The sequence below is a fragment of the Falco rusticolus genome, chromosome 4, assembly GCF_015220075.1.
Source record: "Falco rusticolus isolate bFalRus1 chromosome 4, bFalRus1.pri, whole genome shotgun sequence".
NCBI classification, from domain to species: domain Eukaryota; kingdom Metazoa; phylum Chordata; class Aves; order Falconiformes; family Falconidae; genus Falco; species Falco rusticolus.
In genome coordinates this window covers 16,259,177-16,272,289 of record NC_051190.1, presented here as the reverse complement: position 1 = coordinate 16,272,289, position 13,113 = coordinate 16,259,177, and the positions used below count along the sequence as shown (strand labels likewise).

Below are 13,113 nucleotides of genomic sequence, written 5' to 3'. Positions count from 1 at the left end.
TTATGTGAGGTTTAGATCAGTCATGAACATGAGATTTCATACAAAATCTATCACCATATTAAAAGGAAAAATAGCCTTTTCATGCTAGCTGAACTGTCCACTTCCTACATGAATGATGTTTTATAACCTTGGGGTGGCTGATTGGAACCTCTGCAGTGTTTCTCTTTGATTTATTTTATGGCGGTCTCACTGTCTTCGAACCATATTTAATATATCAGTGGAATTATTTTAATTGCCAGTTGTCCCTAAAAAATACAAATAATCAAGCTTTAATTTACTGATGATGACAAAATGCACAGAGCTGGCTCAGGCTGATTTGGCCATACAACTGTTATTTGCAGAGAAACCCAAAGCAGGCTGGTGTGTGCCTGAGAGTGTCAATCTGTCATCAGCAACTAATGATTTTAAATGAGGATGGGCTTCTGATACGATGGCTCTTCACGGCCAATGTCAGAAGGTGCATTGATGGCATAGAGATTGCTTACCCTCTTAAAATGGAGAGCCAATGTGCTTTGCAAATTTAGGCTTAAATATACATTAAGAGGAGGAGACAAAATCAGCCTTGTTTCTTCCCACTCCTTGCAAGGTGCCTCCTTTGTCTGTGAGTAGTGGAGGGCTGGAATGATTCACCCTGTGCTGGTGACCAGGTGCTGGGCTGATGTATGGCAAACCAGAGACAAGAGCTTTGAGCATCCATCCCATGGGCCCACTCCCCCTGCGTGGGAGTCCCTTGTTGGCAGGGGGCAGGAACGCTGGGGTTCACGGTGCCTCAGAAGAGGGGGCTCAGGGAAGCTACATGATGATGGAGCACTAGTGGTGCCTTACTGATGTGCAACAACCCCCTTTCAGATTTTACTTGCATAACAGGGACATATCAGAGAAGGGCAAATAGAGTACAGTTTGTTTGCTCTCTGGGGAAATTGTGCTCCAGCAAATTCCTCCAGCCCCCATAGGATCACTGTGTTTCGGCACAGACCTAGAAGGAGCTTGACTCCAAGGACTTAAAGCAAGAGAGTAAATAAGGTTGAAAGCACACGAAGCCCTTGGGGTCTTTTGGCAGACTGCGGATTTTGCAATGTTGACTGTTGCCTAAGAGCTTCTAAGTTATTTTGTCGGAATAAATGCTGCTTTGTGGGGCTGCCTCTCCTTCCCCGTCCCCCTCCACTTTGCTCAGTTACTAAATATTTACGACCAACATGATGTTGCGCCCACTGCAACTCTTCTGGTTTGCTGCTCCTGCCATGGACTGATCTGATTTTTCAGTGTTCTCACAGAATCTGCAGTCTTGGTTCTGACAGCTAATTACAGAAAGGGGGCCTGACGGTGCCTGTGTTTTACAATTAGCTGAACCCACTAATATCTTGCTAGTTGTGGGCCAGCCAGGAAAGTAGGAGCTGCTTCAGGGAGGCTGGAAACGATTTTTGGAGGGTGAGACTTTAACTAGATTAAACTGGCACAGTCCTCCGAGCCTAGGTGACTTCAAACAGTGTTACTGTGCAGATAGGGATGGTGTGATTGAATGTTTTATCCTTTTCCTTAGGGGAAGACATTTCCTGCACGTTATGTAAAATGATTATTTTCATGCATTTTTCTCCTTGTTAATCCTGTTAGTTGAAAGTGTTAGAAGTCCATTACAGGCGATAACTTCAAGAAAATAGGGTTTTATCCAGACAGCTGCTCTTATGCTGACTTATTTTGGTTTATGTGTGTTTTTTGTAAGATGCGCTCTGAGTGCAGACCCATTCCCAGGAGCACAGCCTCACAGCCGGGCTGGTTTTTCCAAGAGAAAGAACCGAGTCCTTAAAGTCTCCAGAAGCCCCTGGGAAGAGTTGTCCTCAGCTAGCACGGGTTGCCCTTAATACCAGCAGGACAGTGTTTAAAAGAGAGCGAACCCATAGAGCTGCCTCCAGCGCAGCAGTTGCAGAGACGTGCCCTCACACCGTGCCAGGACAGTGCTGCTGCTCGCCCACCAGCAGGGACTGGGGAGGGGGGTCCCCCACACCAGCCACAGCCAAGGTGTGACAGCGTGTAGTTTGGAAGGGGGGGGTGGCAGGGCTGTCATTCTCCAAGCAGCTATTTTCACTAGGGGCTGAAACGATGTGGGTTGGCCCTTTTCTTTGTTGCCTTGCCCCATCTCCTGGCCCGGCATGCCCACCCCTTCATCTTGTGGTCCCATCACAGCTGGATCCCACATCTGCCCCATCCCAACAGCTGCTGCCTTGGATTCTTCTCTCTCCCTGCATCTGCAATTTGGTACCTCCAAAGGATGGGAGCGGTTTGTCACTGACTGCTCCTGGCACAGCGCCTGGCACAGCGGGGCCCTGGCCTCGAATTTGCACCCAGGTGGTACCAATGAGAGATGCCAACATGGGGCACAGAGCCACCTGCTCGCCCGGGCCACTGGGAGGAGGGCTCTCTCCGCATGCAGATTAATTTGCTGAAGTCCCTCATGGGTTGCATGAGCCATTGTTTCTTGCAAACAGTGCATGAAGACGTGCGGGGAGGCGTCCCGGTACCGCAAGGTGGTCTGTGTGGATGAGAACAAGCAGCTGCAGAACAGTGGCTACTGCGATGCCAGCAAACGCCCCCCTGAAATCGAGAGCTGCGGGTTGCCGCCCTGCGAGTACATCTGGATCACCGGGGAGTGGTCGGAGGTGAGTCCCCATCCCTGTCCCCGCACAGGGACCACACCGCTCAGCACCGGATCACACCCTCGTTCCCTTGCCGCCAGCTTTGCTGAGATATTGCAAGCCAAATCAGCAGGGGCAGGGCAGGGCTGCGTGATTTAATTATTATTTTTTGGTTTGTTTCTGTATGTGATTTCCCTGCTGGAGAGAAAGGAGCAGTGCTGTGGGAGAAGACCAGGATACTAAGACTGAACGCCAGCATGCTCAGAGTCCTAGCTAATGTCTAGAGGCAATTTTCTTCCAAAGCACATTGTGTTCAGCAGGCAGCCTCTTTGCTTTTGTGTAATTTTATTTCATCTATTTATTTATTTATTTGGTTTTATTTCCATCCCCTCCCAGGGGGCTCCAGGGCCCTGTGAGCTGTGCAAGGGTCTGGGTGAGCATCCTGGGGAAAGGCGAGCCTGGATGTGGCCATGGGGACATGTCCTTCCTCGGTGCCATCTTTGGCAGGAGCGAGGACTCGGTGTGAGTGAAGGCAGCAGGTTTGCCCTCACGGCTGGGAGAGGGCTCGGCAAGGAAAATAGATGAGTTTTCTTTGCAGCAGGCACTGCACGCGGGAGGACCCGGGCTAATCTCAGCCTGTTTCCTTCTGCAGCGAGTGAAGGATTACTTTCCACTTGGAGGAACAGCAGAGGGAAATGACAAGGCAGCTGCTGACACAGCACTGATTAAAAAGAAAGAACAAGAAAAGAGAAAAAAGAAAACATGCCAGGACTGAGGGGGAGGAGAGACAAGCCACCCGAGATAGCGCAGGAGGGAGAAATGCAGAGAGATGAGAATTTCTCAGAGCAGCCTGGTCTCCTGGATGGTTTCCTAAGAGAAATATCAGGGTGCCTGTGAGGCTGGAGCCCTGGCTGCCCCTTGCCCAGCTACCCTCCACCCAGTACCACACCTGTGACCCCCAGGAGCACTCGAGCCCATGAAGACAGAGGTGGGCGAGGGCTCACGGAGCCAGAGCTCAGCTCTCCCCAGCTCCTACTCAGCCTTCTGGTGAGGAGGTCAGAAGCACTGTTTGTCCTGTATTTACAAAGAAAACCTTCCCTTCCTTCCAGTTGCTGCCAAGTACCTGCAATTCAGGGTCAATTTTGATCATTTTCTGTGTATCCCCACAGGGAAAAAAAAAAAAAAAAGAAAAAAAAAAAGAGAAACCCCAAATCACAGAAGCATTTCTGAGTTCCCAGGGATCTTCTGCTCCTTTTTTTGCCCAGGAACCAACCTGGACTAGGGAGTCCTGGAGCAGCTGTAGGGGCAGCACAGGGAGGAATGGGGTGCTGGAGGTCAGTGTCAGGTGCCAGCCCACTTGTAGCCACTCACAGTACTCATGGCTGGCTTAAACAGCTACTGGTGATCCTACGGAGATTCTTGCCATCTTAAAACCTGGCAAGCCTGCTTTTCTTCCCCATTCCAGGCAGCCTTCCCAAAGCATATGGTGCTAACAGGCGCTTCCTCTGCCCACAGTGCTCCGTCACATGCGGGAAGGGATACAGGCAGCGCCTCGTGTCGTGCAGTGAGATTTACACTGGGAAAGACCACTACGAGTATGGGTACCAGAACACTGTCAACTGTCCTGGCACGCAGCCACCCAACATCCAGCCCTGCTACCTGGGGGAGTGCCCTGTCTCGGCGTCCTGGCGCGTCAGCAACTGGGGAAGCGTAAGTTTGGCAAACTTCTTTTTCCTTAACCAACAAAATTGCAACAAACGTTTTTCTTTACACTAGAGAAATGGTCTGAAGGTTTGGTGGGGGAATGTTTAAGAGCTGCATAAATTAATGTGATGAATACCCTCGTGCAGCAGCAGCCCCAGTGTGTGTAGGGCTCCGTGCTCCAGACTGAAACCCATCGTGTTGGGGAGTCCCAGCAGCTACAAGCAGAGTCATGATTGCTGAAAATTCGGATGTAGCCAAAATTTGTGGCAGTGTTGACAATCATGCTGAATGCTTAGTCAGAAAGTGGAGTCACCGTCAGAAAACAAGGGTTGGAAAGCCCTGTGATAGAAGGATTGATGGATAGCTGGCAACTGGGGTTGATCCCACTTGGCCATGTGTATGAGCAAGACTTGGGAACCACCGGTAAGCCAAAACACTGGTAATTAGAGCCTTAAAACCTTAAAGGTTTTTCTTTCTTCGCCTCTGCTCCCCCTCTCACCCTGCCCCCAAATGCTGGGACAGGGCAGGGGAAAGAACTTCGCCCTTCTGCCAAAGTTACTTGTGTCAAGCCTCTTCTGGGGCCTGAACTACAAGATCAAATTTTAGTTAAGGCGGTAACATTTCACTTCTTTCGGCTTCTGACATTCTTTGAAATGTGGTGTTTCTCCCATAAATTTGATGTATTAGCCCAGCTTAGGCATTCGTGGGAATTTGTCAAACCTTTACGAGGCTATGAGGGTCAAGTCAAGCAAAATGCAGTGGAAGCTGTCGCAGTAAATGGAAGAGCTGTTTGAAACCAAAGTTCCTCCTGACCCATAGGAAGCTTCAGTTCCTGCCTGCAAGTCAGGGCAGAGGAGTTACAGCAAAAGAGCTCAGCCTCAATTAGTTGGCATTTTCCCTCAGAATTTCAGTGCAAAATGTCCAACTCGTTACTACAACTTCATTGCAAAGAGTATCCATTTCAGAGAGCAAGCCCTTCCTCCTCGCTTTGGACTGCTGAATGTCCCAGTGACTATCCAGGGCCATGACCCTTCTCATCTCTGTTTTTCAAAGGGATTTAATGTAAAATACCATCACCTTTGATGGGCAAAGAGTCCTGCTCAGCTCCTTAGTTAAGTTTTATGGATTTGGACCTGATGAAGTGTAATCGCCACGCTGCAAATACTGTGAGCCGTTGAAGACAGTCTCCTTCATGGTGTGCTCCTTTAGTCTAATCAATTCTAAATAGATGAGCAGCAGCGTTTTCTTGGCAGGCTAACCTGGTACCTGTAGGAAGAGCTGATTTTCAGTTCTCAAGTACTTGAAAGAACAAGTTGCAGAGGCGGAGCAAGATGCCACCCACCCCATAGCCTGTGCTCAGCAGCAACTAGCCTGGACGAGCTGGTAGCTCAGTAACTCCAGTAGCTCGTGCAACATCAGCCTTAAGGTTGCCCTTGATTTGAGCCGTTTGGGTATGACCCAGCGTTGGCGCAGATTTAGCCATTTTTCCAGAGAGTGAAGGGAGACGGGGTTTGGAGGCTGCAGTTTTTTGGTGCAATTTGGATAGAAAATAACAACCCATGTCAGGTTTGTTCAGAGGCCCCTGTCAGTGACCCAAGCAATGTCTCCAAGCCAGCAGGAGAGGATTTATACCTTTCAGGCCTTCTGCTGAACACTCCTCTCTTGTACCACCTTCCTAATGTGAAAAATAAACAATTTCACTTGAGCTCATGGGTTCACCTTAACCAACTTCCTCATACAGTAAAGTGTGGAAGTGCTAAGCAAAATATGGTAGCCTTTCTTGAACTAATTAATGATGATTATAATAATAATGAAATTATTAATAATCCAAGAGACTACTGATGTGATTAAAATCCAGCCAACGTTTCCACATTTTGCAGGACGGGGGCTTTTGCTGCTGTCTCTTGATACAAGGAAAACCATCTGCCTCTGTTCTTCTGGAGCCCAGAAACCTCTGAGATAAAATACAAGTGTCTGACTTCTGTCTTGCAGTGTTCTGTCACCTGTGGCATCGGAGTCATGCACCGGTCGGTGCAGTGTTTGACAAACGATGACCAGGTCAGCAGCCTGTGCCCTGCAGATCTGAAACCTGAAGAGAGGAGGACATGCCACAACGTTCATGACTGTAAGTCTGCGGATTTTCACCTTCCTTTGCCTTTCTCTTCAGCATCTTTTCCCATCAAACTCCTAGAGATATGCAATATTACCAAGCGTTGGGAGCCATCCAACTAAGCACTAAGGCACTTCAGGGAAACCTCTTAAAAATAAGCAAGGCGTTTTGGTGCTTTAGATGCCTCATAGTGTTACAAAAGAAATTCTGATGTACAGTTGCTCAGTGACTACAAGTATTTCTGTTTTGTTTCAGGTGAATTACCAAGGAGTTGCAAAGACCTTAAAAACCTCAAAGGTGTCACTGAAGATGGTGAATATTTCCTTCAAGTCAAAGGAAAGACATTAAAGGTGCATTTCAGCAACAGACTGATAGTTAATGCATTTCCTAAAGGTGCAAGAGGACCCTGCATGCACTCTTCACTTCTGCTCTTGTATTTTCTATCTTTGGTTTTCTCAGCGGTCCCTTTGAACATGATGCTTGACAAAATTCTGGCTTCTCTCTCTCAGGTGTATTGCTCTGGGATGCACACTGACAGCCCAAAGGAGTATGTGACCCTTGTAAATGGGGATGCAGAGAATTTTTCAGAAGTGTATGGATACAGGTAAGAAATCCTTTAATCCTGAGCTTCACAATATTTTTATTTTCCTTGGCAATATTTTCCGGTCATGAGTAGAAAGGGTTTTCTTTTGATTTAGATTGCATAACCCGACTGAATGTCCGTATAACGGGAGCAGACGAGAAGACTGCCAGTGTAGGAAAGATTACACAGCAGCTGGGTTTTCCACCTTCAGCAAAGTAAGGCTGGACCTGAACACTATGCAAATAATAAGTGAGTAAAAACAGGGCCTTGCCATTAAAAAAAAATGTTTATTTTACGCAAATGTAGCTGTAACTACAAGCAAGCAGTAGGACTCTAGTGAGCAATATTCCTGAGCTCTCCTGTTAAAAGCTGCTTCCTTTAAACTTGGTCACCTGTTTGCTGCTTTACGCTTAGAGACTGCAACTTGAGTCCATCAGAGATGCTCATGCTAATTCTCTGTAATACAGGAAAATATTAAGACAGTTGCTGGTGCATCTGCTATGCAGAATGAATATTTGCGTGCTCCCGGCAGGCCGGTGTATTTTCAGAAGGTTTTTATTTCCAGATTGGACTCAGACAGAAAGCTTAACCGGGGAGGAGCTGCCCCTCCATTTTACCCACAGATGTGTCAGGAGATCCCAGTGCAGGGGACTCCACTGGGGATGGGATGCTGCTCCCTCTGGGCCAGGGCAGAGGAGGCTCCTGGCAGAGCCAGACCATGGGGAAGTAACTTGGACTGAGAGTGATGGAGCTGGGGCCCTGGATTTGCAGGGGAGGAAGGGACTGTAACTATGCAATATAAGTGATACCCTGTGTCTCTCATCATTGATGGGAGCTGGGAGCCATCCTGCTGCCAGAGAGCCCACGGCATCCCGTAGGGTTACAGTTTCAGACCCCCTGACTCCAGGGATGCTATCAGTTTCCAGCAAATGTTTTAAAAATACAACATACCGTTGGGTGTTCATTCAGTAAATAGCAGAGATTTTTTTAGCGAATCAAAATCCTTCCTTGTAAAATGACGCTTTATCTGATAAGGTTTTTTTATCACTTAATTTTCAAGCCCTGAGACCTCCCAGTCTATCCATCTGTAAAAGGCTACTAATAGTCTGTAAAAGCTCCTAGGTAAAGATCTCAATGGAACCACCCTCAGGGAACCTGATACCAGCTCCCTTTGAATTTCAAAAGGATCTGGGCACCTACCCCTGTCAGGCAGGAGCTATCTCACATCCCCATCTAAATGAGTCTCGGTTACTTCAGATCCCTCCAGAGCAAAATACCCCAATTCCCTTTGAAACCCCGACCCCTGGGCTGGGGCAGCCGGAGAGCGCAGAGATGGTTGTTTGCCTTTGTTTAAGAGGAGATTTAGGAGGTCCCCATGCCTTCTTGAAAGTGGGGAATTTTCTGATAAATAAAAAACAAGTCAGGGGGTCGAGTTTTGTCGTTATTTATACTTCGGCCCTAAATCACCGATGTGCTTAAACTGAGCTGTAAATGTTGAACATGTCCGTGTCCTGCTGAATTCAGTGCCCATGTGCTGGCAGTCACATGTGGGATGAATTGGGGGATTTAATACTAGAAAACCACCAGTCTGACTCGCAAGATTAATGTATGAAACCAGCTTTAGTGAATTTAAACATTAGCGAAGAGCACGTTTACATTTATTTTGTCTCTTTCCCTGCATCTGTCTTTCTGTGTTATTCACCAACTATTCTCCACAGCGACTGATTTACAGTTTGCACGGACACATGATGGACGACCTGTTCCTTATGCCACTGCTGGGGACTGCTACAGCGCAGCCAAATGCCCACAGGTATTTGACAATAGCATTTCATAGGAATTGGTGCCATTTGTTATGTTCAGGCCCTCTGTTAATTACTGCTGATCACATCAGCCCAACCTCTGTGAGCATCACATTCTCATCTCAGCCATGGGAAACTTTTCCTTTTGTCTGTGCAGAAAGTGTTTTGCATTTTCCATATGGGAAAATGACAGGTCGTTATCAGGACATTCCCCAGGGCCTCACTCAACAGTAAAGGAGAAAAGGAGGAAGAAATAAGCTGTGGGAGAAGGGCTGGGCTTTGCATGCGTAGGTGAAGGTAGGGGATCAGTCCACGGCAGGGCTCAGTGGAAGCGCTGGGCAGGGGAACAGCAATGAATCAGGCTGTCAGGATGCCCTCCTCTGCGCTCTGCAACCTCACATCTGCTGGCACCACCAGAAATGGGTGAGATAACCCCTCTGGATGGAGGAGGCAGCAGACAGACAGTGGGACTCCTGCCATGTCATCTCCAGGGGAAGAGGCCCGGGGACAGGGCATTTGCAGGAACAGGTTGGGTTTCTGCTGCTGGGTGGACACAGCCCGTCTGTCAGAGACCACAGTGGTGCTGCCAGCTGCTGCCCCACCATCCCCGTGCCCAATGCTTATTTTCACTGCAACACGGTGGGACCGTCACTCACTCCACTTTGGGGCTGGCAAGATGCTGACAAAGTGAAGGTGGTGCCTGCACATCAGGGCAAATCCAGCCTGTCCCAGCGCCGTGAGGTGCCTGGCCATGCAAACATGGAGCGGGGCACAGGCTACGTTGCCTCCTCAGTAGCTCTGGCAGGTGATCTAGGACATTGTAGCCCAGTGGCTTGGAAAAAATACGCTTTCTCCAAAGTCTTTAGGAGACTAATATAGGTGGCTTGCTCGGTGTTCCCAGCACACCTAGCTTTTGTGGAGCTGGGGGATGATAAGTGATATGTTTGGATAGTTCAAGATAGTGGGTGGACCGTGTTTGCAAAGGGCATTAAGCAGCGAGTCGCAGCAACAGACGGCAGAGGGCAAACCCCTCCATCTCCTTCCCTCCCTGCTTTCAGAGCTGACACTTTCCTGCACAGCTCAGCGGCTTAGGGGTTGACTTCTTACCTCAGGAAGGCTCATGAATGTTAATATCCATCCACCTCACCCAGACAGTTTGCTCCTCGCAGAAAATCGGCATTTCCAAGGCAGGCAGTTCGAGGAGCAAAGCTAACAGCCATCTGGTACCGTGCAGCCGTGCTGGGCTGTGGGTCAGCCTGGGGATGTGTCCGAAGGGTCCCCCCCGGGTCCAGAAACGGGCAGGGCTGGGGTCCACCGTGGGGGTGAAGGGGAAGGTTGGGGGGCTGTGCATTGGATGCAGGCATAGCCCTTACTTTTCCATCCATCTTATGCATTTTGAGACAGGGTGGAGTGAAGCGAAAGACATTTTTAAGAAATAAACGAATGAACGAGTTTTGATTTTACTGAAGTTGAGGCCGGGGGGGGAAATAAACCCAGTGGAAAATAAGGAAAATAAGGACAAGTGTGCCCTCTCCAGTTGAGGAGGGAGCAGTGAGAGTGGCTGCAGCACATCCCTGGGGTACCTTTCCCATCAGCTGCTGGAGCACGTCAGGCTCCACAGTTTGCCGTGGAAAAGCCGAGAATGCCCTCAGCTGGCAAACGGCGAAAAAGCAGCACAAAACTGAGAAAAAGCAGTGAAAAACTGAGAAATCAGTACAAAGCCAAGATAAAACCCTTCCTTCCCTGCAGCCACCAGCGAGAAGGAAATTCCTAACCCGAGACACTCTGTGATTCCTGCAATCTGTGCTGATCACTATCAGAGCGATGGGGAAAATTCCAAACATTGATGGCAAGATCCTATTAGGAAAGTGACACCGTGGCAAGCCACAGGAGGCCAAAGGATGGCTTTTTTGGAGGCTAACTGAGCTCATCTGCTTGTTTTTTAGGGTCGCTTCAGCATAGACCTTTACGGGACAGGCCTGTCCTTAACAGGAACAGCAAAGTGGCTCTCACAAGGGAATTACGCGGTGTCGGAAATTCAAAAATCCCCAGTAAGTTGTGATTTTAATTATGGTTATACCCACTTAAAAGAAGTTTTTAATTGCCACGTTGTCTTCCGTGGCAACATCTTCCAAGTAGAGACTAACAAAGAACTAACATCTGACATGAAAGTGTTGCCCGTAACTGGGGGAGGCTAGTGGGTTTAACTTGATCTGAGTTATTGCAATTAATTAGTGAGTCTGCTTAACCGTGAAGCTGAAAATGCTGAGTGCTGTGGGGCAGACATATCCTTAATTAGTTGTCCGAGATGTCCAGCACAGAGCATGCACCATGTGGCAGGCAGGACCACGGAGTCAGGGCTGCCTTGACCTGCCAGAGAGGGTCTGGGTGCCAGGTGAGTGCTCTGAGTAGGAATTATTCCCAAAACATTGCTAATGAAGTGTGGAGGACGTGGACCTTCCCACTGGGCTGGGTTTACCTTCCTGGGGGAGGCTGGAGTCACTGGTGCTGCAGTGGGCTGGGGCTGCCCCACTGCACGCTGCGCCCTGGGGCTCTGTCCCCCGCAGCTGCCAGGGGCTCTGCGGACCGAAGGCTTCCAGGTAAGCCAGGCAGGCCTTCAGAATCACCCCACAGCCAAATCTGAGCTTGGACAGCTTAATGTGCTTGCCTGTTAACACCTCCGTCACTGTGTGCCTTCACGCTGTCTCTTCTGTGTCATGTCCTGAAATTGGAGAAACCCAGGATTGCTTTTTTGGCTCTTACTTCATGTGAGTCATACTGATTGCCCCTGTTAAAACTCTCCTAAGGAGGTCACCATAATCATTTAACAAAAAACAATTTGCAAAATACCTTCTCCTGGACTGCTTTCAGTCTCCCTGGCTCTGGAGAGCCCCTTGAGCCCGTAAGCCTCGTCAGTGCTGGTGCTCTTGAAGGAGAATTAAATGCTACTGGTCTGACCATGCTGCAGCAAAGCATCCACCAGTGCAGGTAGAAGAGGACCAGTACCCCTGTATGTTAGTTCTGGCAGGTGCTTTGCTGTTCTCCACTTCAGAATGGAGAAGCCCAGGCAGCTGACTGGGGTTGCGGAGAGCAGACACCATCACAGGTGGCAGAATTAAAACAAACTTTAAGGGACAAGGAGTCTAAGAGACAATTCTTACTTCCATCATCCGGTGGCATCTGTCAAGTGCTGTTTCAAAGGTGTAATTGCCCACAGGAGCAGAAGAAAGGCATAGTGGGAAGAGATGATAGCAGCCTGCTGCAATCACAGATCAATAGTGTCAAGGGCAGGATGGAGCTCGTTTAAAAATAAATGCTTTGTGCAAGCTTGCCCTGCACTTAAGTCCAATTTTCTGGTAATTGAGGGTTGAATTCCTTTCAAGGACTGTCTGTCCATTGCAATGACCAAGAGGAGAAAGACTGCAGAGGTGGGATAAAGGCAGCCAGATGGAGGTATTAATCTCATGACTCAAGCCCAGCGTTGCACCATGCTTGCTGGGCTCTCCTGGAGACTGGACCAACCCCAGGACCACTCCACATTTTCCTTGGTCTCTTCTGGCTGTGGAAATGCAGAGTGAGGGGGGATGGCACCTTTAGCGAGCGGCATAGCATCACCCCTTTGCCTTCCCTTGCGTCTTGGCTCTGGAGCCACTCCAGGGCTTTCCCTTCCAAATGGATGTTTCTTGATATTGCCTACAAGTATCCTTCCCGTGCCCTTCACGTGCACAGGCACAGCTGAGGAGCTGTTATTGTCTAGGTGTGATTTTGCTCTTTCCACTCATGACAGTTACTCACTGTGGGGCAAACTGGAGAAAGCAGATACCCTTGAGATATCCCTTCAAATGGCCTTCTCCTTGGGCATCTTTCAACTCCATAAATCAAAACTGCCCTTTCTTATTTGTGTTCACCATCTGACCTGCTAGCACTAAAGAGAATTACATTTGCATATGTTTAAATATAACAGTGATTTTGTAGATTGATTCAGGCATAATTTGTTTCCCTTCCAAGACATTTTCTATTAAAATCCCTGGCTAGAATAACCTAGATCTGGCCCTCCTGCAGCATGGCATTCCTGAGCCCTCACGTGAGATGTTATTTTCTGGTTTTGCCTGCAGGATGGTACCAAAGTAGTAGGAAAATGTGGCGGTTACTGTGGGAAGTGTACTCCATCATCTGGAACAGGCCTCGATGTTCAGGTGTTATAGCGATGGTGAGTTCCCAGCTGCTTCTACATGAAGGGAAATCTTCCCCGAAACATCCTGAAGAGGCAGAACAGGCCACGCTTGC

General features: G+C 48.7%; 1 protein-coding gene across 7 annotated transcripts in view; it reads left to right on the top strand.

Moving 5' to 3' along the window:
* ADAMTS9 (ADAM metallopeptidase with thrombospondin type 1 motif 9) overlaps nucleotides 1–13,113 on the top strand; it is an 86,180-nt gene that overhangs the window by 69,944 nt on the left and 3,123 nt on the right. For 3 of the 7 annotated variants that reach the window (XM_037383189.1, XM_037383190.1, XM_037383192.1), the window contains 9 exons: nucleotides 2,484–2,654; nucleotides 4,146–4,340; nucleotides 6,327–6,459; nucleotides 6,700–6,794; nucleotides 6,954–7,048; nucleotides 7,143–7,276; nucleotides 8,746–8,837; nucleotides 10,773–10,877; nucleotides 12,942–13,036. In XM_037383189.1, the coding sequence (XP_037239086.1) occupies nucleotides 2,484–2,654; nucleotides 4,146–4,340; nucleotides 6,327–6,459; nucleotides 6,700–6,794; nucleotides 6,954–7,048; nucleotides 7,143–7,276; nucleotides 8,746–8,837; nucleotides 10,773–10,877; nucleotides 12,942–13,031 (1,110 nt within the window). In that variant the 3' untranslated portion in view covers nucleotides 13,032–13,036. The other 4 variants (XR_005103628.1, XM_037383193.1, XM_037383191.1 and 1 more) reach the window with 4 other exon arrangements.